This window comes from Ursus arctos, unplaced genomic scaffold (assembly GCF_023065955.2).
Source record: "Ursus arctos isolate Adak ecotype North America unplaced genomic scaffold, UrsArc2.0 scaffold_15, whole genome shotgun sequence".
Taxonomy (NCBI): Eukaryota; Metazoa; Chordata; class Mammalia; order Carnivora; family Ursidae; genus Ursus; species Ursus arctos.
Genome location: NW_026622819.1, coordinates 46,243,911 through 46,268,354, shown reverse-complemented (window position 1 = coordinate 46,268,354; position 24,444 = coordinate 46,243,911). Strand labels below are relative to the sequence as shown.

The window sequence follows — 24,444 nt, the reverse complement described above, 5'->3', positions numbered from 1 at the left end:
CATGTCCCGTTAGCCTCTGTAAGTGGATAAAAACTGTGGTAGGATTGAATTAAATCAGAAAAATCCTTACCACTGACCTGCTGGGCTTTGGCTGAGTCTCAGAGTATAACAAAACTAGTCATGACGTATTTTGCCTCCCAAATAAATATAAGGTATGACCTACTTCTTTGTGAGGCATTTCAGAATTTGTCCCTCACTTTTGGCAGTGGTCAAGGTGGGGCTCAATATTTTTCCCTCTAAGTATATAAAGCCGGAGAATAAGAGCAAAGTGCGTGTCTAGAAATGAGTGTTTCCCTTCAGAGAACTCCTCTTGTTGCCTAATTGAACTCCAGTGCACGGCATGGAAAAGCTAGGAGGGCTATTACAGATCATATGGTACAACCGTTTTATGGAAAAGGTGAATTTCAGGAAATAGGCCAGGGGACAGCGCGTGCGGAGGCCCAGTGACAGGAAGGAGCTGTGTTCATGCAGGTGGGGCAGAGTCTAAAGCAAGGGGCTCGTCTAGCCAAGGCCTTCTGCAGACAGGGCTGGAGCAGTGCAGCGGCAGGCTTGAGAGGGCACGCTCTGAGGGCGCTGGCTGGTACAGGCCGTGGATGGCCATCTCACTGGATCCCATAACAAAGCTGAAAAGCTGAATTCTCCCACGGGCTCTCTCGATTTCTAAATCCTTGGCCATTAATTAAGAAATGAATTTTTAAACACCATGGTACAAAGTACCTCTGTGGGCCAAATATAGTCTTCGGGTCACCAGTTTGTAGCATCAGGCTTGAGGTCTTTCTCCAAGCGTGGAGACTGCCGGAGCCCGGGGTTCGCATTCCTGGCAGCCCAGGACCCAGTGCCGCAGTATGTCCAGCCCGCCCTCCACGGCTCCGGAGCCTGTGATGGACCGCGCCTAGAAATGGAGCGTCAGTGCGTCCTTGGGAGGAAGTTACTGAATCTTCAGAGCAGAAGGGCAGTTAACGAAGTACTTGGCAGGCTTACACATACTGGTATGGCTTAATAATTAAGAGCAAAAGTCAGAAGACCTGGGCTGGATCCTCAGCTCACTTAACCTCCCCAAGCCTCAGTTTCCTCCTCCTTGAATGTGGTTAGTAGCAACACCTGCCCGAGGGGATCTGCAAGGATTAAGTGCACAGAGCCCGCTATGCAGGTCTCCAAAAACCTTGCTTAGCATTAATGCGTATTTAGGTTTCATTTTCAAAGTTCTCCTACATCCGTTTTGCTCATTATAACAATCCTTTGAGGGAGACAGAGCAAGTATGTTTCATGCTATTTTTACAAATGAGGAAATCAAGTCTTGGAGGCGCTCAGTAACCCCAGGGATCCCCAGCTTCACAGGTGGCAGAGCTGGGATCTGAACCCGATTATGGCCCGAATCTGCTTCCTGAAGCATTCTCCTGTCATCACTCAGTAAGATGTGGTCTGAGTCATGGCTTCCTGTAACACGAATGGTTGGGCACAGTGATTCACGTTCTTGCTTAATTCTTGCTACTGGCAAACCTGACAGTATGACGAAGACTGGGAACTGATCTTTGGAGCCATAGAGCCCAGAGTACCCTGCACTCACCAACGGGCCAGCTGATGCTCATCTCAGAGGCCAAGGGTAAGTGAAGACTAGGCTTTGCTGTGATGTTCCCCTCTTCGAACCTGCCTCTGGTTTCCTTCCCGTTTGCTCCTTCATCCCCTGTGTCGGCATCAGGAGTCAGTGTGGACTCTGTGGGGAAGGAGCCGAACCCAAGGGGCTGCTGTCTGCTGGAAGGTGCAGGACCGTCAGCCACCCCTGAGCCAACCGAGACCCGAAGCTGTTGTGCTTGGTCTCTCATTGCTAACGGGGCAGGCTCATGTGATTCAGCCAGTCAGGGTGAAAGGAGAAGTTGCAAACTGGGAGTTAAGACTTGTTTCAAGATCATCTGGTGAGGGGCACACCTACCAGTCTGCTTTCTCTTTCTTTCAGGCCGTTACCATCATGCAACCTTGGGTAGCCATCTCCAGCCTCATACTACTTCTGACAGGTAAGCGACTAGGTGGCCTGGTCTGGAAGCCCTGAGGATGGGAGTGTAGGAGATGTGTGAGTATGGTGTAGGAAGATGGATATGCTTGGGCTTTGGTGGAAGCTAGTGGGTCAACTAGTGGGCAAAGAACCAGGCTAAATCTTACTCAAAAGAAATTGCTTAAATGCTGCGAATTGCAAAATGCATGGGTAAGTGAACCGGGCACAACGCCGAAGATTGTGTCATATCTTGCCATTTGTGTTTGAACAAACAAACAAAAAGGAGCGGGTAGATAGTCGTGTAAGCATGGACTGACTACTCAAGTGTATGTTAAATACATTAACAGTGTTAGCATGGGTGGGAGGCGATGGGGAGAAAAGACTGGGCTAAGATGGAAAAGAGACTCGTCCTTCATCGAACTATCTTGTGTCCTTTGGTTTTTTTTTTAAATGATGTGCAACTATTTCTTTTAAAAATATTTTATTTCAAGCATTCCATGAGATAGAGGGGAAAGTTAGGAATAGACATAATCTGAAATTTTAAAAACAGTAATTTCCAGAAGTCAGATTATGGGGAAAGTTCATTTCTTATTATAACTTGTATAACTTGATTTTTATGATTAGCATATATTATATTTATAATCCAAAAATGATATTAGGCAAAATGATATAAGAATTCAGTGAAAAAGTCATTTTCTTATTTTATGTAACAATGAGCATTTTTATTCCCAAAGCATTTCCCAAAGTCATAGTCCAATTCTAAAGATGAGTGGTTGGTGAATTTCCGATTTCTTTTAAGGGCTACCTTGACTGCATTTGGCACGATAGGGTTTTTATGCCACTGTTCCAGGAGAGACTTCTTGTTTTTGTTTTTTAAGTGGCATAATTTAGTACATGATTATTTTCCAATTCTCTGTTTTCACAGGGGAAGTGGGCCTCGCTCAGTTGTGGGGCTCTTACCAACTTACGAGAAGGGGTCCATACTGGATTTTTTTAGACTGATTCTAAAGCCCATGGTAAACCTCAACTCCTCCTAGAAGTATTAGAAACCCATTTTCTTTTCTTTTTTTTGAAAAAGATTTTATTTATTTATTTTAGAGAGGGATAGAGAGTGTGATGGTGGGGGGGGATGAGGGAGAGAGAGAATTACAAGCCAACTCTGCACCGAGTGCAGAGCCTAACGCAGGGCCTGATCTCATGACCCTGAGACGATGACCAGAGCCAAAACCAAGAGTCGAACACTTCACCTACTGAACCACCCAGGTGCCCCTAGAAATGCATTGTCTAAAAGTTGATTTCTGAAGAGTTTACTAGACTTCTGCCTTTAAACCAATAATACTTTTTAAAATTAAGTTTTTTATTTTAATTCCGGTATAGTTAACATACTATTAGTTTCAGGTGTACAATATAGTGATTCAACTCCATATATTACGCAGCATTCATCGCGATAAGTGTGCTCTTAATCCCCATCGCCTGTTTCATCCATCCCTCTCTCACCTCCCCTCTGGTAACCATCAGCTTGTTCTCTGTAGTTAAGAGTCTGTTTCTTGGTTGATCTCTCTTGCTCTCTCTTTTTTTCCTTTGTTCATTTATTTTGTTTCGTACATTCCATATATGAGTAAAATCATACGATATGTGTCTTCCTCTGACTGACTTATTTTGCTTAGCATTATATATACTCTCTAGCTCCATCCATGTTGTTGCAAATGAAAGCCAGTAATATTGTAAACAAAACACTAGCTCTGCTTTTCTTATGAGAGGTGTTGTGAGGTGACTTCCCTTGCAATAGCAGTTTACAAAGTTGCCATAAAAATTAAAACTTTAAATGCAATAGAATTTTTCAACCATATTTCTATTGAGACAGCAATCGAATCTGGGGGAGGGGGAAAGCCACATGTATGCATTACCTCTTTAATAAGCGCGTCTACCTGTCCGACATTGAGTGAGATACACACTCATGTATTATGGGGGTGTCATTTGGTTCAAACGTTGTAGAAAGAAGTTTGGCCATGTTCATCAAGAGACCGAAAATATCACTGCCCTTTGTCTTGGTAATTTTTCTCTTAGACATCTGTGCCATTAGAAAACAATCCTAAATACAGGAAAAAAAAGTTTATATTTTTATCTACCGATATCAAATAAATAATGCTTTTAAATAATGTTAATGTAAAAACGCTTATAGTACATTTTTTAAATTGAAGACACAAAGTCCTATGATTACAAGTGAAATAAACTATATAAAAAGAAAAAAGTGAAGGGGCGCCTGGGTGGCACAGCGGTTAAGCGTCTGCCTTCGGCTCAGGGCGTGATCCCGGCGTTCTGGGATCGAGCCCCACATCAGGCTCCTCCGCTGGGAGTCTGCTTCTTCCTCTCCCACTCCCCCTGCTTGTGTTCCCTCTCTTGCTGGCTGTCTCTATCTCTGTCGAATAAATAAATAAAATCTTTAAACAAAAAAAGAAAAAAGTAAAAATAAATGTAAAATTAAAAGATTGAGTCCTCATGCTCTGTTTTGTCTTTCCTTACAGATGCTGCAGTTTCTTACACTCAAGTGATTGGAGTGGTGGGTCATTCCATCACACTACCCTGCACCTATTCGACAGCTAATGGGGTCACAACCATGTGCTGGGGCCGAGGGGCATGTCCCCTCTCCCATTGCTCAGATGAAGTGGTCTGGACTAACGGATCGCATGTCACCGTTCAGAAGCACCCGCGTTATAAGCTAAAGGGAAACCTTTCAAGAGGGAACGTGTCTTTGACCATCGAGAATGTGGCCCAGACTGACAGGGGTCTGTACTGTTGCCGTGTTGAGCACAAGGGGTGGTTCAATGATATGAAACTCACCCTATCACTGGAGATAAAGCCAGGTGAGCTTGTCTTCCGTCTGCCTCTGATCACTTCACGTGGGTGAGCTGAGATGTTTCCAGTTTGGTAGTAACGTTCTCTTTTTTTAATAGGAAAAGGGGAGGTTCCTCCAATCTTGTTTTTCAGTTAACTGCTGGGAAATAGAATAACTTCTATTTGTATAAAATGAAGTGTTCAGACCCATTGTGAGCAAGACCGGAGGCAAAAGGACCTTCCCAGCCAGCAAACTATCTCCTAAAGCAGGGCTTCAAAAACGCTAGTCGGTTCGTGGAAAAGCATCCAGTGTTTCATTGTGAAACAGAGTGAACATTTTTATCAAGCTAAATTTGGTCAAGTTAAAGAACTGCCCTTTTTTTTTTCTCTGAGATGATGTTTTAGAAGAATTTTTAAATGTCCTTAACATTTTAAAACTATTTTGAGAATTTCAAACATATAAAGCAGGTCTTGCCAAGTAGGTATAACCCCCAGCTAGAACAATTGTCAACTCAGTCTAGCTGTATATACGTCGTAAAGGGATATGTAGTTATCCTTCCTCTGCCCTGCCTGGGATTGTTTGAAGCATATCTCATATCATATCACAAAATTGCTTGTTTAAAAATTAAAGTGACCTGATTGCAATACGAAAACATTTACATCCCAATAACTATTCACCACTTGCTTTTAAGAATTTGATGAAATCCAAAACTCTGTCTTGGTGTGAACATCCTCATTTTCTTTACCATTGGATGAATGGAGTGGATTCTTCAGGATTTCCTGGTTTCTGGTGTTCCCTCCTAATGAATTTCTTTCCGCTAAGCTCTGATATCGACAATAGAATCCAAAACCTGTGGCCTTAATAAACTATGTGTCTGTCTTTCTTCCTTTCTTTTTCTTTCTTTCTTTCTTTCTTTCTTTCTTCTTTCTTTCTTTCTTTCTTTCTCTTCTTCTTCTTTCTTTCTTTCTCTTTCTTTCTTTCTTTCTTTCTTTCTTCTTTCTCTTTCTCTCTTTCTTTCCTTTTTTTTTTCCTTTTTAAATTAAGAGGAACTTGGTTTTGCAATCTCCCAACTTTTGGACTTGGTTTGTTTCTTTTGTGAAAACTAGTGACATAAGGTCAGTTTTGATGGAGAAAATAGCTGACCGTGGGGAAAACCATCTGTGGGAAGCAATTTAGGGAAGCCAAAAGAGGCCGGTGATAATCCTGTGCTCTAGACAGATGCGAGGAAGCAGCATGTGGAGAAGAGATTATGATTACAATTTTTTTGGATTTGTGAAGTTTATTATTGGTTTGGCTGAATGTTAGGGACTGACATAGCCAAGAAATTAGTAGGACACTTGTAAAGTGCTTCAAAATTCTTTAACATGTGGGCACTTACAAGGGCAGTGCTCTGTCACATGGGAAGAGGGTCTGTAACTGAGCCAAGGAGACTCTGCCTCCAATAACCAATTCTTGGCTTAAGTTTGCTTGCAGTTTTCACCACCTAAGCTTACTCTTTAAAACTTCTCTTTGGGCTTTTTTCCACCAACATCTACAGTTATAGTTTCCTCGCTTACGCCTAGGGAAAATATTTGCCACTGAAGAAACCAAGTTCATTAGACAATTTGATTAGGTTACCTCCTCTTTGTTTCCCTTACTGTCCTTTGATCAGATTTTTTGCATGTGTGCTCCCCCCCATCAGATTTTAAACTGGAAGGAGGGGATTGGATTGTACTCTTTTCGAAAGTCGCCAACTACACCTTAGATCAGGTCAGCAAACTGTAGCCCCAGGGCTAGATCAGATTACAAAACAGGCCTGCTGCTATATAAATTTTTATTTGAGCAGCCATACCCGTTTGATACATAGATTGTCTATGGTGGCTTCCCCAGAGGTGGAGTGGAGCAAGTTTCCTAAGCCTAAAGTATTTCCTGTCTGGCCCTTTCCAGAAACGTTGCTCATCTCTGCTCATTTGGACTAATGCTGCATATAATAGACACTCACAAATATTTGTTGAAAAAAGATTTTTCCTCTTCAGATTCTAACTTAAATCAGATCTTTTGGAAAGAAAAATTTTCAAACCAACTGTACCCTATTTAAGTGACACAGATTTTCTTTTGTAGTTAGTCAAGTCGAAATTTAAGGAAACTTCTGGCCGAGAAAAAGGTGCCTAGTGAGTTCAAAAGTATACATTCTTGATTCAGTCTTTCACTGGTTTGTTTTTGTGCCAGGCCCTGTGTTCGGGCTAACTTCTGGTTTTAGCTCCGTCTGGCTGACACCCTGACTAAGTGATTTGGAATCCTATATATACCGCGGCGAATCTGGAAAGTCAGCGTTATCAGCTGTTGTTACCTCTTAGGTGGGAAGGAACCGTGTTAAAAGGTCTAGTTTACCTTCTAACCAAAAGTATAAATCATCTGTGTGATTTATCTAGCGTATGCTAATGGGCGTGAGTTAGTCCTCATTTAGGACGCGGGTCCCTCTGTCGGTATGCTACCCGCAGGCCTGACTGGACTGAATGCTATTCATTTGGTAAGACTTCTAGGTCTGGGAACTACTGGTGAAGTCTTAGTCATTCACCCTGGAGAGCATAAAGGTAGCCCCAGGCTCTAGACATTTTCCTTACCTCACAGATGTTTATGAAGATACAGAAATCTGATATGCATGACTGGTCTTCTCAAAGTGCTTCAGTGCAAATCCCAGGTGACATTTTTCACCTCTGAATCTCCCCAAATATATACCTTTTAATGCAGCTGCTTCCTTTTTGCAAGTTTGTCTTCCAAGCCCTCCTCTGTCACAGATTCTAGTTGACCAAGGCCAAGAACTCCGAGTTCAGGGAAGGTTAGTGCCTAATTCTGCCTGGGGACAGTCTCTCATTGGTCGCATTAGTACACAGGCCTAGCACAAGGCTCTTGTTTCTCGCTGCTTGATTAATCCTTGCTTTCATGTTGGTTTCCAACTCCAGCTGAGGTCACCCATGTTCCAACGTCACCTAGGGTCTTTACCTCTACTTCTTCAACGCCAGCACCCACGCAGAACGTCAAGCCAGGTAAACAAATGTGTTTCTTGAGCCCAGGGGTCTTCTAATGAGAGGACGTGGACCATCCAAAGGCATTGTGTTAAGGCAGAAGTACAATGTAAGCTAAGGGTCCTTACCTGGGTTCCAAACATGGGCTTCACAGGGTCCATGAACACCTGGCCTAAATTATATGTACCTTTTTACATATAATCATTTTTAGAGGAAGGGGACACATAGCTTTTGGTCAGATTCTCCAAGGCATTCATTGCTGGCAATATCCCCGAAAAACCAGACCACTGATCTTCGACATCTGATGAAGGTGCCGTGGATTTGGCCCAGTTGAGCACAGGTGTTTGAGGAAAAAGTAGGGAATGCCAGAGAGTAAGGGTCAGGTTAATGAAATTCTGTCCTTGCAAGGAGCTCTGAGCAGAGATCAGCTAGTCCGTTCTGAAGGAAGACCCCCACTTGAGATGAGATTTCAGTGAAGTTAACATTTACTCTGTTTGCTATGTGACAGGAGCCATGCTAAGTGCTTTACAGATATTATATTGCTTAATTCTTATGACAACCCCTGTGCACTATCGGTGTGATTCAATCTCATTTTATAGTTGTGAGAACTAAGGCACAGGGTCTGAGTTCATTGTGGAAAGTTACATGGATAGAAACTACTCGAATCAGGATTCATTCTCCATTAATTTGAATTTTGGGGCATGTGCTTTTAACGACTGGATTGTACCTTCTACCATGAGCACTGAGCTTACTTTTGGATGAATTTGTCTTGATCTGACATCCTCACTGAACAATCCTTATATGATTACCCTGTCTTCTCTGGGCAGTCAATCTACTTACACAGTTTTGCTTCCAGCATCCTTTAATTTATTTATGGAGCATGGAAATAGCAAAAGATGCTATTTATACTGATGAAAAAGTAAACATCAGATTTGGAGGCTTCAGGGATTTAGAACTTACATGTCTTTTTTTTTCCATTCAGTCCACATGGTTCATACTTCAAACTTCTGATAAATAAGAGCTTAGATTTAATACAAATGGAGAATAATTTGACTTAAAGGTAGAGAAATAGCTTGCCATTCTGAGGACAAGTTAAGGTTCAAACCTTCTATCTCTAGGATTAAAAAGATAACTTTTAGTGGAGATTCTTAAAGCCTCCAAAACTCTTTGACCCATTGGGGTAGTGCTGGATTCTGAGGAGTAACAGAGACGTCACAACCTCTTAGCCAGAAAAATCTGATGAAACATTGACTTTCCCTGACTCCTATTGAACCATATGTATATTTAATCAGGAGGAATCTGAAGGATTGGGCCTTGAGCTGAGTTTGGAAGACAGGGCTTTAGGTTAAAACTGGGATTTTAGAGCTCTAAGAGTTTGTAAGAAAAACAGGTCTGTTCGTTCGAGGCAGCTGGAGACACTAGAGAATCTGTTGACTTTCTCAATATTGATTTAGCTTTGTAATACTTAGTTTGTGCCTGCAAATGGGGGTGGATTAGTGGGCTGGGTTTGGTGAGCATGCATATTTAAAGCAAAGATTCAGAAGACAAGTGTCGGCTTATATGTCCATGTGACCTCCTCAGGGATAGTATTCATTGAGCCTTATCCTTGTCTTGATGGTTTTCTCATGAGTTTGAGTTGAGTTGAACAGGAAGGAGGTGCCCGCTGGAGCAGATCCAATGTGGGGACATTTTATCTTTACACCCACGCTCTTCCTGTGCTCCATGCCTCTTGTGTACGCTAGTTGCCTAAAATATTGTGGAATGTTTGGATGTAAGGTTTTAGAAACAGGGAGAAAAGAAAGATGCCTGCTAAGACCCAAACTTGGAAAAAAAAAATTAAGCTCAAGAGGTCTTTTGCACAGATCCAAGTTGAACAAAGTTTCTGATCACCTGACTTCATTGCATTGTCCTGTTCTTAGTTCTTAAACAGAGCTACATCCTGATATAGATTTGAGCATTAGAGAGAAGCAGGAAAATAGTCCAGAACACAAGAAAGGGCGATGTTGAAATGTGAAGGCCACTGTGGGGAAGGGAGAACAGAAAGACCAATGAAAGGTAAGAAAAGCCCAGGTTTGGGAATTCTTGTCCAGCCAGCACCACTAACTTGCTCTAAAATTTGTGGTGCTCTAAGAGGAAAATACATAAAAGTGAAATATTTAAAATGTTAATAAAATACACAAAGAGGCAAGTGACCAGCGCTGCACGTAAGGTGAGATACTTGACAAAAAATAAAGGAGTGATTTTAGAAAGGAAAGGGAAATCTAGCCTTGTACTGGAAAAGTCTTAGTGAGGCTTTTAGGTGCAAAACCGAAGATGAGTCAGATAACACAGGAAATCAGTCTTAGAAAAGGAGTGAACAGAATGCCAGTGCAGAAGGAGCCAGGTCATGGTCCACCAAGAACGTGGCTTTGAGAGTTGTTAATTATCACCAAGGTTCAGACTTTGGACAATGTTGTCACCTTGAAGAGCCCTCAAGGCATTAAATATGGTGAGTCTGTGTTCTGTGCTGTAATGTTTGGATGGATAATGGGGAACTTGAATAAAGCCAGGAAATCTAGATTGGGCTGTTGTGAAGGGGGATGGGCAAATTAGCACAATTTCCCAGGCCCTATTCCTTGGAAGTGAAACGTCACTTATACGGTTAAAAGTTTAATTGGATGTCCTAGGTAAGGTGTGCTGTTGTAGGCTTTGGACGGATCCTAGGAGTAGAACCTAGATCCTGATAAACTCTCCAGATTGTTTTCTAGATCAGATTTCTTCATGATAATGGCATGCCCAGATGGCGGAGTGGTGCCTCAGGGCCCTCTTTGAAGACTTTTCTAAGAGGAAGTTGGAAGGAATGGAAGTGGGTGGGGGCGAGGCATGCCTTCAGGGGATGGCTGGGTGTGGGCACTCCGGGAAGTTGACGGTGATTCCTGGTTTTAGTTTTGTTTTTTATTTTTGCTGGGGGTGGGCATTTTCCTCTACAAAGAGAGCACAGTTATTCTTTTCATTCCAGTAGCTACAACTTCTGCAATGCAGACTGCAGGAACCCAGCCTACTGTGCCGCAGGAAACAAGCACGAGGCAGCCCCCCGATTCACCCTTGTACTCTTGCCCGACAGGTAACTTCATTTTCTTGCCTGGACATCTGGGAGTACTCACATTTTGATAATCGTTGACGCATTGTTAAAAGACCACATTCTGACTAGGGCAAATCTGACATGAATGCTGATACTGGCCACTCCAATCAGCCATGTGACTTGAACAAATGTCTTACTCATTTAGAATCTGGGTTTATCATTTGTGAAATGGATGGAATAACAAGGATCTCCGTAGAATGCTTTTGAGGATTAAATAACGTGAAAAACCTAAGACAAAAGTTACAAGGTGCTAAGTAATAGATACAATAGCAACTCTGACTCTTTAACTTCGAAAGTCTAGAATCCATCTGCCTGACTGGCCCAGGGAGCTTGTGTAATTTGGGAACACCCACATGCATAACACTATTTTTCTTAATCAAACAAACTGCTTTTGACTCCAGACTTACTAGTGGGCTTGCTCTCTTGGGCCAGAGCCATAAAACCATTAAATGCAGCCCTCCGTTATCCAGACCAAACGGGTCAACCATACTCATGCTTCATGGAAGACCCAGACCCTAAGTCCTTCTAGGAAGCTCCCCTGCTGCCCTGTGAGGCTTGCACATGGACACATTGAGATGGGCTGAGGACATCAGCACCAGCACTAAGAGGCATGTCCCCTGAGCCTGTCTACTACCTTCTCCAGTTTTTCCCCACTGTCCCCGTTCTGGGCAGGTCTTGTATAATCTTTGCTTTTCTGAAACCAGATTCACCTGTCTTTCCTGTGGTAGAGAAAGGTGCTGCTGAATCCTCTCATTTGCGCCAGATAATTCTGTTATCCGTAGTGGTTATTTTGGGGAGTGCCACAGGCTGAACCCCTTTGTAACGTGGAGCTGGTTTATGTGTGCTTGTGTCTGTGATGAATCCAAACAGGTCCAGCCTTGCAAGACTCCTCCTTAGTGTCTATGACTCACTGTGCTCAGGAGTTGCCAATCCGTAGGGGCCCCTGCATGGCTTACCTTCTGCCAGTCATTCCTGGAACCTGGTAAATTTAAAATGGACCTGCAGTGAGATTCACAGGGGGGCCTATTCAGCTGGGATTAGATAATGGTGACATTTGGTTTCGAAAGTGGAATCCTTAGTGTGAACTGTTTCTGGGCACAAAAACAAAGTGACAATAAATAGAAACACAAGGTAGCCGCAGTAGGAAGCAGACGTACCGCACGCTTCTAGGGTTTGAGTGGGAAGAACATCGGAGTTGGGAGTCATAGGACTAAAACCTGGTCAAGGTATAGCTTCCCAGAGTGGAACAGACATGGGAGCAGCTGTGTCCCCTATGACTTACGCGATCGTCGCCACCTTGGCAGTGTACCTGAGGGTCTCGAGCCAAATCCTCACCATGCCTGAGCCAGCCTCCAGCAAACCGAAGGCTCACAGGAGCAAAGAATGTTAGTTCTGTCTGGAAGGGACTTTGGTGCTCACACGGCCCACCACCCACATTGGAGAGATGTATGTGCCAGGAAACTGTCACACGTTATCTCACTTAATTCTTTGAAGGCAGGTCTCACTGACTGCCATTTCTAGATTAGGGAGGCCCTACAGTTCTGCTTTAGACACGGGCAGCCCCCAGTTCAGCTGCCAGCTACTAGCTGTATGCCCACGGGCAAGCTGTGGGATTCGTCCCCCCATGTTAATGATGCTAGAAGGACATGAGGTTGGGAGGGGCATTGCACAGTGTCTCTCTCCCCACTGCTCCTTCCAGTGTAACGTAATAATTAGTAACAGCTTTATTTATTTATTTATTTAATATTTATTTATTTATTATTTTTAATAATAAATAAATAATAAAATTTATTATTTATTATTTATTTATTATTTATTAAATAATATTTATTTAATATGGTGTTCAGTCCTTTATGTGCATCATCTAATTCAACAACTTTATGAGGGGTACTGTTAATAGCTTATAGTTTGTTTTTTTAAGATTTTATTTATTTATTTGACAGAGAGAGAGACAGCCAGCGAGAGAGGGAACACAAGCAGGGGGAGTGGGAGAGGAAGAAGCAGGCTCCCAGCAGAACAGGGAGCCCAATGCGGGGCTCGATCCCAGGACCCTGGGATCACGACCTGAGCCGAAAGCAGACGCCCAATGCCTGAGCCACCCAGGAGCCCCTTGTAGTTCTAGCTATATTTACAAAATCCGATGTTTCAAAATTGTTAAAACTTGAACAATCAAAGCTTTAAGGCAGAATATCCTTTTATATTAGGATTTTTGGCAGTATAAGATATACTAGTTTCACAGCTGATATAACAGATATTTTATAAAATACTTCTGGATCAAAGTCTGGGCACATTGGCATCTAACATAGGAATTATATGACACTTGTTTTAGATCTCTTAGTACATTTTACTCATGTTCTGAATAAAACCAATGTAATGTCCAGTCGGAATAGAGCGGTACTGACCTTTGGATGTGCATGTGGCCTTTGGGCACTCATGGACAGGTTCTTAGCTGGCGTGAAAGTATTGATTACCTACCACTAAGTGGCATCCTTAACCCAGTTCCAAGAATGGGCCTCTGCGATTCCCCTAACACTGTAGGTAAAACTGTATATACATGCATTTTTTTTCCATAAAGAAGACAAACTGTCCATTTTTGAAGGGACCAAGACAAAATGGTCAAGAAACCTAAACTTACAGGATAAATTAATACAGCTTAGTAACTTGGTATGACTTTTGCAATGTCTGCAGCATTTGGCCATATCATTCCTCAACTTTTTATTCACCACCAGAAGGCAATGTGAATATATTTAGTGTCTACAGTGAAAATTCAATATTTTTTGTAATTATAATTAATTTTCTTTCTTGTCGAGCAGATGGGAATGGCACTGTGACACAGTCTTCAGATGGCCTTTGGCATAGCAATCAAACTGTAAGCATTTTTCTTCCTACTTTATTTTTCAGATTCACTTGTATGTCTCCCTGCAAGCGAGTTACATTTAGAGAATATTTCTGTAAGGCTAGCCCACAGATTGATTCTTTCCAGTTAAAATTCAAAAAGAAGAAATTTGACTCAAGTAGGGATACTTTAATTAATTAATTTAATTAATTTGAAAAGTTCATACAGGTAGACTGTGTTGTTAGAGTTTGCCTGAGAAATGATATTGTATTCTGTGTACACACACATATACACACAAACACATACTACAGACTTTCTCCTGGCTGAAAATTAGGAAGAAAGAATGAGCTAATTCAAGGAGAATGAGTTAACATGATAGACCAAGGAAGACTTTAGTTATCGTTAGGAAAATAACACACTTTGAATCAGTGGAGTAGAAGCCGCCCAGAACAAAAATACTGTGTCAGCAAACGTGTGTTTGCTTCAACAGAGCCTCCGTCATATTCTTTTCTAACCCCACTGCCATTCTTTATAGAAACTTTGAGGCCACTGTTGAGTTTTTCTATACATAAACCTCCCCAGATGATGACGTATTAAGGTGTTAACATCTTAAATAAATTTGTGACTTATTTTTTTTAAAAAAGGTTTTATTTATTTATTCGAGAGAGAGAATGAGAGAGAGAGAGAGAGCATGAGCAAGGGGGAGGGGCAGAGGGAGAAGCAGACTCCCCACTGAGCAGGGAGCCCTAGGTAGGACTCGATCTCAGGACCCTGGGGCCATAACCTGAGCCAAAGGCAGACACTTAACGACTGAGCCACTCAAGTGCCCCATAAACTTTGTGACTTTGAAAGATGTTCTTATACTTTTTCCACAGCGAGCTTGAGAAACTACAGGGCCCTAGTCTCATGACGCTCATCAAAGCCTCATCTTTGCGAATAAGTTAGACAAATTTATCAATAGGACTGTTCCTCTGGGAGAAGTAAGTTTCCTTTTAGTATGTGCAAATAACTCTCAGAAACAGCAAACAAAAAGAGCTTGAGGTATGAGAATAGTCTTTCTGGTCTCAAGTAGTGAGAAATGTCAACACAGCCATGATAAGAGAAATTCAAGCTCAGGCACGGTGGGATTATTTAACATGGGGTCAAATGGGTTTATGTTGTGTACGTCAGTGACAATAAGAACACTACATAGGAGTGATATACAAATTTTGAACAGCGTATGTGGCATGGGCACTGATTGATCTGATGGATATGGGTTGAATTTGTATATACTTACGAAATGTGGGAACTGCCACTATGTGAATGATTCTTTTATTGCTATACGGCTAGACCTATGCTGGATTTAAAAAAAAACCCACATTCTGAGTGGTGAGATTGTTCTGGACCTTAGTTACCTATAGACAGGTATGTTTAGCCGAAAGTAGAAGCGATTTAGAAGCAAGTTTGCAACAGGCAGCAGTAAAGTCATGGGCCTTTTTTTATCTTGACTCAGGATGTTGCGAGGTTTCCCACGTATCTTGTAATCATGCAGCATACATTTTGACCCAATAGGCCAGCTTTCTGGACTCTATTTTAAGGAGAGAATGGAACGAGTACATGAAGATGTATGAGAAAAGATGTTCATTGTTGCTGTTTGTAATCATGAAAATGTTAAAAACAACTTGAATGTTCAATAGTAAGGGATTAATTACTTAGTCAGCTAAGCGTGCCCGCATACTGCCATTAAGCATGTAGTCACTGCAATGCCATTTACTGACCTGGGAAGACGGTTACTACTGATCGTTTAGGGGAAAGAGCAACCATTAAAATGTGTGTGTGTGTGGGGGGGGCATCTATTGAATATAGGAATTGTTTCTGTTAAGAGAAACGCTAGGAGGATAAAATTCTAGAAGAGTATATAATGAAAAATGGTAATAGTGTTTGTTCTGGATGTTAGGATTATGGTCAGTTTTAGTTTTCCTTTTTTCATGCTTAGCTGCACATTCTAAAATGAATGTGCAGTTTTTATGTAATATTTCTAAAAATGAAAGCAAAGCCTGCCTCCTGCAGCCCCACGTTACATCAAACCACGTTACCCCCCATTGGTAAGGTAGTGACAACACTACCCAGACACTGGCCACTTCCCCTTTAAGCCCAAACACTAAGTACTTTCCCTTGTCCCCCATCTTACTCATAGTATTTATCAGGGAGTACCTAAAAGTGCCTTCCCCAAGAACGCTGTTTAATCTGTAGTTGATAGACACAAGCACGGAGGTTCAGAGAGGCTAAATAACTTGTCCAGGGTCACACAGCAGCTAAATTGAAGAGATGGGATCCTGACTCTAGAGCTTAAACTTTTATACAAGAAGAGACTTGAGCCTTCTCTCTGATCTTCTTTTCTGCTAAATACTTACCCTCTGGGATCTCTTTAGGATTAGAGCTAAGCTATGTAAAATCACTGAGCATGATGCCTGGCATATTTCAGGCTTATTCCAGAAGGTGGTGATCCTTTACAAACTGCACTAGGCTGTTTAAACAAATTTCTGCATCTCCACCCACCTGACAGCATTTCAGGTTGGTTGTTAACGAGGGCCACATCTGTGAACACCTACTTTCGAGTCCATTTATGCAGACAAAGAATCTTGAATTATAACTTAAAAAAAAAAAGGACTATAATCAAGGATCAAATTCAGTAACTAAGTATATTCAGGTAACATCACTAGGTCAACTTGAATGAACAAAAATTATGTTTTCTTTTTTAATATCAGGATATACTTATGGAAATAGCTTATTGATTGTTAAAAATATGTATAATTTACATATAATAAAGTACACCCATTTGAAGCATACAGTCTGAGTTTTGACAAATGCATACACCTATGTAAATACCACCCACTCAAGATATAAAACATTTCTACCATCCCCAAATACATTTTGAATTTTAAATGGTGTTCGAATTTCACCATATGGTTACAGCCTCGGATCACTTGGTCTTACCCCTCTTAAGTCAAAAATAGCCAAAGGCCAATAAAGATAAATGGGTCAAAGTACATTATTTTAGGCAATGTCTGTTTTTAGAGAGGGAGAGAGAGAGCATGGGGTGGGGGTGGGGGGAAGTGAAGGGGCAGAGGGAGAGGGAGTGCGAGAGAGAATCTTAAGCAGGCTCCATGCCCAGCAAAGAGCCCGCTGTGGGGCTCAGTCTCACAACCCCGAGATCATGACCTGAGCCAAAATCAAGAGTCAGACGCTTAACTGACTGAGCCACCCAGGCGCCCCTTAGGGAATGTCTTCTATCCATAATTCTAACAAGATGCTTTTCTGATCCACCGATGTTTCCTTAGCACGCGTCGCTGGCACAGAACCCGTGGATGACCACCAGTAAGGGACTCTACATCGGCCTCTGCGTTACTGCTGCGGTGTTGCTCACCGTGTTGGTTGTCATGGTTACCAAAAGTAAGTCATTTCAGGATTTACCGCAGGGAACGGAGCAAGGGCTCTAGAGGCAAACTGTCTGAGTTCAAGTGGCTCCACATGCCCTGTGATTGAGAATTCACATACATTTCTGTTTCTTAAACTATTCTTTTTTTTTTAATTATTGGCCTATGAAGAGAAAGATGCAATATAAATTCTCCAGAGGTGGAATTAAATATTAAGAAATGAGAATATTTTGGATAGACTCGGGATTTGGAAGGCAACAAACCATTATAATATATACGATTTGTTCACTCCTTTTCCACTCCCCTCAGGAACCAGTTTTTGTCCCCATGCGGGATGATGTTGTTGAGTTTTATAAGACCCATTTAACAGGAGAGGCAAATGGAACATTGGGAGGGAAACTGATTTCTTCTCCTTCTGGCTAGGGCTAGAAGAAGGGCTTCAAAAGGTGGCCCTCCAGCAGTTGTGTTTGTGTATGTGTGTGTGTGTGCACGTGGTGTGTGCATGGTGTGTGTGTGTGGTGTGTGTGTGTGTGTAGTCCGTCTCCTATGAAAGAGCCACAATCATTCATTTTTTAAAATGAAATTTAATTATTAATAATTGCATTAAAGTAAGCCTGGGCATGCGGGTGAATACACTAAACCATTAATGAAAATGAAATACTTTATACCAAGATATTTCTTTGGGTCTTACTGACTCAAAAGGAGTTACCTGAGTAACTCAGAAATTGTCCAGTCTGCCCCCCCCCTTTTTAAACATGCTTTCTTCTAAATTTATTTTTTCAGGCTCTAGCTCTGTATAGATTTTGTTCATAGGAAAGTAGTAGAAATAATATACTTGTTTGAAAAAAGATCTCATAAACTCTTTGGCTGACGTGTTTAATTTTCTCTTCAACTCTTCCCCAATTTAGAATATTTATGCATAAGAAACAAGCCGGAACAACTAAAGTAAGTTTGAAAGGGTTTGTGTCAATACCTTTTGATATTTCTACTCTACTAAAAATAAGGAAAATTTTTTTCTCTGTCTTTCTCCTCTTTTTCTCCTAAACTCTTCATTTTTTACCCTAGATCCTGAAAATCTAGCTCGATGAGCACCTCTATTGTTATCCACAACTTCTAGTGATACTTTTAGTTTTCTGTATTTCTCTGGAATTGTGCCCTAATTACTACAGAAGGAGCACCTCAGTCTTAACCTCTTAGAGCAAGAGATCACAAATTTTGTTTGATGGAACATTTGAATGAGTTGTTTGGTTTGTTCTTTAATTTCATTCAGTGCTTTGTTTATTGAGTGTTTATTGAATGTCTACTATATTTCAAAGAGATGAACAAAACAGACAGAAAACACATAAGCAAATGAACAGAGTCCTTTTAATGCTTCTAGAGAAATACCATGGGGGAAAACAGAGCAATGTAATGGGCTATTTGAGGGAGTCCCGAAGGAACAGAAGGCAGCTCTGCAAAGATCTGGAAGAAGACACCTCCAGGCTGAAGAAGTGCAAAGGCACCATGGTAGGGCAAGTGCCTCCAGCTCTCCACAGTTCCCCGCTGTTCCATTCCCAGCCTGCTCTGCTCATTTGTATTGGCGATCTGGCCTCTTAGGTATTGGAATTTACAATTTTTGTAAATCCATCCTACTGCCCAATGAAAACTTAAATCCCCTTTACTTGCATATGGCCGGTGGTCATCTGCTAGAATAGTTGTAACAGTAGGAAGCCACTGCTTACTTCCAAATCCAAGTAGCTTGCTTCATTGGTACAGCTTGGGCATTACAGCAAGGTCTTTGATTCAAAATCCATCCCTCTTAGATTGCCACACATTATCTCTAGTTCTCTTTCATTGGATGTTTGCACACAGTCTTTCCTAGATCTGAGTTAATTACATGAGCCAGTCCGCTGAGTGCACCTCGAACAATGCCCAGCGCACTGTAAGTGCTCCATGAACGCTGGCTTTCTAGTATTGCGGCAATGCACGCCTGACATAGGTGCTCTTATTCTCAGCATACAGACTGGAGAACAGGTTTGGAAGTGTTAAGTGACATCCAAAGTCACACCACACTGCAGGTAAAAAACTCAGTTATGGGTGTGGGACTCTAAAAGACCTAAGATGGAGTTTTTGACTATGTGCTTCCAAGAATGGAAGAAAGAAATTACTCCTAACAGGCAGAAAAGCAGGGAACATAGCATCCTTTTAGCCGATCTCTGTTCTTTCACGGCTAACTTTTTCTAAAGGCTGACTTTTTATCACCCAATCATAAAAGAAAGTATTTATTGTAGAAAATCTTATAAAATATAAAGAGACAAGTACAAAAAACCTTGAGTATTTCTTCATGACTTTTTTTTCTTTCTTTCTTTCTTTGCAGTTATATCACACTGACTCATTTTAAGCCACTGACATCTAACCTGTTCTCACACATGTATGAGTGTCACTTAAAGATCAGAGCTGAGTGAAGCCTCAGTATGTTCCATTATCATTTGTGGGCAGGCTTAAGTAATAAAAATAGGCACTTTCTACCAATGATAAAAGAGCAGCTGTACCAAAACTGCACACATGACCTTTCTGTACACGGACCGTAGGAGTGTACGTTGTTATGCAAGTTGTCTAACCCATGGCTTTCAAATTCAGATCGTGGGCGCAGTAAGATATCTGACACCATGATTCAGTATACACTTATGTGAAGCAACACTGTTTTACTGTAGCCAATATGTTCTTTTTTTTTTTTTTTAAAGATTTTATTTATTTATTTGACAGGATAGAGACAGCCAGCGAGAGAGGGAACACAAGCAGGGGGAGCGGGAGAGGAAGAAGCAGGCTCATAGCGGAGGAGCCTGATGTGGGGCTCGATCCCATAACGCTGGGATCACGCCCTGAGCTGAAGGCAGACGTTTAACCGCTGTGCCACCCAGGTGCCCCTAGCCAATATGTTCTGATACAGTTTGTATCTGTGTTTATCCTAAATGCAAGTTGTAGACCGCTAAATAGATTTAATAACCCTCTGCGGAAGAGTACAATCCACGGTTAGAAAAACAGCAGCCAAACCATTTCTTAGCTACCCTTGAGAACACGCATCTTGGTTTAGGACTTCAATTCGACGTCTGACACCAGTCTTCTTAGATTTTCGATTTTTTTATTCTATTACACAAGTTTTCTCAAGGAGAATACTTAGGTTTTCTACCTGCTTATTAAACAGACTCTCCTGCAACTCAATATGGATCTCCTATTCACTTCGTAGGGCTCTGGGAGTTGCAAATACCCAGCCTTGCCTGCAGGTACATAAATGTGCTCGTCGTGCTTTAGAAGTGGTCTGCTTTTCCTTAAAGACTCATGTTATTCTTTCTGTAGCATGGTTTCGTTGAACGACCCTCGGACTGGAGCTTTGCAAAGTGCAGCTGAAGTGGGTGTCCGAGCAGAAGACAATATCTACATTATCGAGGACAATCTTTATGTCATGGATTAAGACCCAGTGGCCCTCTAAGGATTTGTGCCCTTGACTGCAGACGACAGTGACAAGATATCACCATGTCAGAGTTCCTTTAAGCTCTAGAATGATTTTTCTGTCCATTTCAAATGATATTCCAACATGCCAGTTAGGTTGGGTAGAGACTTTGGTTCCTCTGTGTACAGTCAACCTCATTGGTCATAGGGTCCTAATTTTTTATGCTAAAACTCGTTCAATCTTTCTCCCAAACATGAACACTTAGAATTACATATTCTCTTTGGATCATATGAACCTTATATCCATCAAGAATTCTCACTGGTGAGACAGGAGAAGAACGACCACCTTGGTTACCAAAGCTGTCAAGAAGAGCAGACTAGGAGTTAAAATCTGCAAATCTGATTTGGGACTTAAAGGACTTCACTTGGAAGCATTTCATGATAATCTCTTGTTTTTTTACCTTGTAACTCCAAATGTTACATTTTGTAGGTTCCCCAAGGCTTTCAAATCACGGGGATACACAGGTTTTTATTTCCCCCATGGGGAAATAGAAGTGAGTCTGATTTCACCATTATAGGTCAATCTGATTTCGCATGGCTCTGGAAATACACGGTATTAAGGCTTTCCCTGGACCCAGGGTTTAGCAGTTAGAAGAAACTAGGGTAGTAAGTGGACCAAGCAGATACCAGGGAAAGAAAATCAGTTACCATATGACTTATTGCATGGTATTTCTGCTACACCTGTTCCAGTTCCAAGCACTTGTACAGACAATTGTCACACTCTTTGAACTAATTTTTAGAATGAGGCAGGGAAGAAATAAATAGAAGGAAAAGAAAAGGGAGAAGGCTAAAAGGCTTCCTGCTTTAGAAAAGTTACTTTGCAAATATAATAGTGTTGTTTGAGAGTGTTACTAGTTTCAATCAAAATTCTAAATTGTCCTCAGACCACTGCAATTTTTAAAATTGTTTTGGAAGGATGAAGGTTTTTTTTTTTGTTGTTGTTGTCTTGTTTTGTTTTTTAATAGCAAAGCAATTCCAATGCTATTCCTTTTTTTACAGTGCAATTAAATTTTTGGTTTTTCCAGAGTTAAGAAAAGGCTAATGGTGAGGATATTTTTAGTCACCAGAAGCATTGCTACATGAAAGGTTAAGGAGGCTGGGTATTAATTTCAACCTGAGTAGACCCTGAAATAACTCCTGCTTAGGGTTCAGAGTTACACCATAGTGGACTAGGAGGGCAGGATGCTTGTTTATTTCTGAAGACAGCATCTTTGACATTGTGTTCTGTGGCGTTCTAGGAAATGGACAGGACCTCTGCATAAAGGTTATATGGGCAAATAAGATTGTTAAATATGCTATGCTGGGTTTTCCAAATGGGGCCAAGACCTGATCGGGCCCAGGAAATTTTGCTTAAACTGTAGTGTTTTTCTTTTAAATTCAAGACAACATGCATAAACATGGAGATTTCAGAGTAAAGCCTGGATTTGGAGCTTCTCTGGAAAGACCTGGCAACATTGGACAGCATACCTACATAGTCAGGGCCCCCTTAAATGGTGCTACATCCCCTGCCCCCTGCCCCTAGTCCTCACCTTTCCAGCGCACACACATTTGTTCCCTGCTTTGTGACTGGGACTTTGGATTTATGACAGCTCTATTTTTCATACCCTTCCTGGAGATTTATGATGGCACATTGAAAGTTCTGGGAGTATTGTTAACTTTGTTAATCCAGCATTTCCAAAACTTGCTTGAAACCCATGAACACAGAGACTACTGGCCTAGCCAGTAGCGTTCTGTGAAACAACATGTAAAGACACGGGAAAGGAGGTGGTACGCAGAATTAGGACTAGGACCTGAGTTCTAGTCTTAACTCTTAATAGAAACACTGGATGACATTAAGATGAATCTTTCTTGTTGCCTACGTTTTCTCATCGATCAGGCATAATTATTTCCATAATTATATCGGTGTGTAGCAGTAATTCCAATGACATGTAACTTCAAGTCTTTGGAAAGTGGAAAACACTACAGAAATGCAAAGAACTTTTTGGTTTTGGTTTTAGTTTTTTGTTTTTTTGGTTGAGTTTGCAGTAATAGCAGATTTAGCCTTAGTGCTTAGTAAATAATTTCAGTGGTGTTGCATTCATATGTCTTTTGCCATACAGTACTTTCTGGGGGGCGGGAATAATGTATCTTTTTTGGAAAAGCTGATACTGGGTAATTTGGCTAATTTCATACTGTAGAAAAATGTGTACCATAGTGGATGAACAGGTGAGAAGGGAGGTAGGGAAGGTATTAGTTAATACTTAATTCTTTCTGTGACTATATCCATGTTGTAGAACGTATTGAGTTTTGTTTTCAATCCTTCGAGACAATTGAAGTTCCATTTTCTATAATTTATCTTGGGATATGAGGACACTGGCATAAGTAAGATATTCAAACTTGGGAAATTTTGCACGTCTTTAAGAAGTAGCAGAACCAATCTTTCACTAATGGCTAATCACTAATCACTAAGATCATTTTGTGAGTACATGAAAATATGAGGGACTCTTTGTGACTAGTTTCATTTGTAGGTAAGCTCATTAAAGATTTTTGTTTTCATTTTGAAGATTGACTTGTTGCTTTCTCAGGTTCATCTGTTAGTTGGAGCCTGGCATCTTTAACTTGGTGTGGACTCCCAGGACAAGGGCAAGTAGGGAAGATTTAACTCCAGTTCCCCCAGGAGCTCCAATTTAGTAGGGAAGAAACCCCCAAACTATCAATTCTGGTACTAATTAATATGGAGGGGAAAAAGAATAGAGTGGTACCTGGGCTTCTCAGCTGTGGCATTTGGGGCCAGATAGCCCTTGGTTATGGAGGCCCTCCTGTGCCTCGTAGGATATCTGGCAGCTCCCCTGTGCTCTACCCACTGGAGGAGACAGTTGGGCCCCTCCAGTTGTGACAACTACAGATGTCTCCTGAGACGTATTATCACCTCTGGTTGAAAGTCGCCGTGAGAGAGATACCTGGAGGATGTGGGTGTTGTGGGGAGTGGTGTCACTTCAGCTGGGTTGGTCAGGAGCTGCCTCTGAGTAAGAGGTGACATTTAAGTTGAAACCAAATGGATGTGTAGGCAGTAGCCTCTTCAGGGGGTCCACCAAATGCAAAGGCCCTATGTCAGGAGGAAGCTTGCGTACCGAGAGAAAATAAGGTGTGTTCTGAGCACTGAAAACCAGTATGGCTGCAGCAGTGACACCCCCCCCCCCCGAAGACTGGCAAGAAATGGCGCTGGTAACTGGCAAGTGCTGGGTAGAAAGGGCTCTAAGAACACATCTGTTGGAGAAGAGTCCCACTCTTGGAAAACAAAGCACGTTTGCATATTTGGGATTAAACCTGCTATCCGTCACCAAATTATATTGTAACGTGCCTTAATGTGCTTCAGGGACACTGTTCTCAGATCAGACCTTAGGAGTTAGTGTGGTCGGGGTAACAGAAGAAGGGGAAGGAGAGGGGAAGGGGGATGCATTCTGGCAGTGAGAGGCTTCCCACCGGGCTGCGTGAGGGCACCCAGGCCTAGCAAGAGGCGTCCTGGAAGAAAGGGACGGGATGCCAGTTTGGCTCCTATCACCCTGTGCCCGGCACAGCTGGATCCAGTCTCCCAAACTCGCCACTCGCAGTGGTAGGGTGGTGCCGGGGTGCCTTCCACTGGCCCGAAATAGATTTTTAACATAGTTAGGTGTTGATGTGTACTTTTGCAAAACAAGGCATTAAAACCGTGATGTAATGGATATTGTTTAGGATGACTACAATTTTAAAGTTAATTAATCTAAAACAACTC

General features: G+C 41.8%; 1 protein-coding gene across 6 annotated transcripts; it reads left to right on the top strand.

The window, feature by feature from the left end:
* The first annotated feature begins 992 nt into the window (after window positions 1-992).
* HAVCR1 (hepatitis A virus cellular receptor 1) lies at window positions 993-23,235 on the top strand. 6 transcript variants are annotated; one of them, XM_026510852.4, is made up of 9 exons: window positions 993-1,603; window positions 1,955-2,012; window positions 4,516-4,854; window positions 7,769-7,852; window positions 10,830-10,934; window positions 13,766-13,821; window positions 17,109-17,220; window positions 18,113-18,149; window positions 20,541-23,235. In XM_026510852.4, the coding sequence occupies exons 2-9, from the start codon at window positions 1,967-1,969 to the stop codon at window positions 20,653-20,655; spliced, it is 894 nt and encodes a 297-aa protein (XP_026366637.2). In that variant the 5' UTR covers window positions 993-1,603; window positions 1,955-1,966; the 3' UTR covers window positions 20,656-23,235. The 6 variants fall into 6 exon arrangements, with proteins under 6 accessions (XP_026366637.2, XP_026366638.2, XP_026366639.2 ...); XM_026510853.4 differs by lacking the exon at window positions 7,769-7,852 and having other exon boundaries at window positions 1,370-1,603; XM_044388545.3 differs by lacking the exon at window positions 993-1,603 and having other exon boundaries at window positions 1,620-2,012.
* Window positions 23,236-24,444: the final 1,209 nt, after the last annotated feature.

Coding starts and splice junctions, on each gene's coding strand:
- HAVCR1 (XM_026510852.4), top strand. CDS start 1,967: ATGCAACCTTGGGTAGCCATCTCCAGCCTCATACTACTTCTGACAG. Junction 2,013..4,515: donor CCTCATACTACTTCTGACAG/GTAAGCGACTAG, acceptor CTTTCCTTACAG/ATGCTGCAGTTTCTTACACT. Junction 18,150..20,540: donor AACAAGCCGGAACAACTAAA/GTAAGTTTGAAA, acceptor TTCTTTCTGTAG/CATGGTTTCGTTGAACGACC.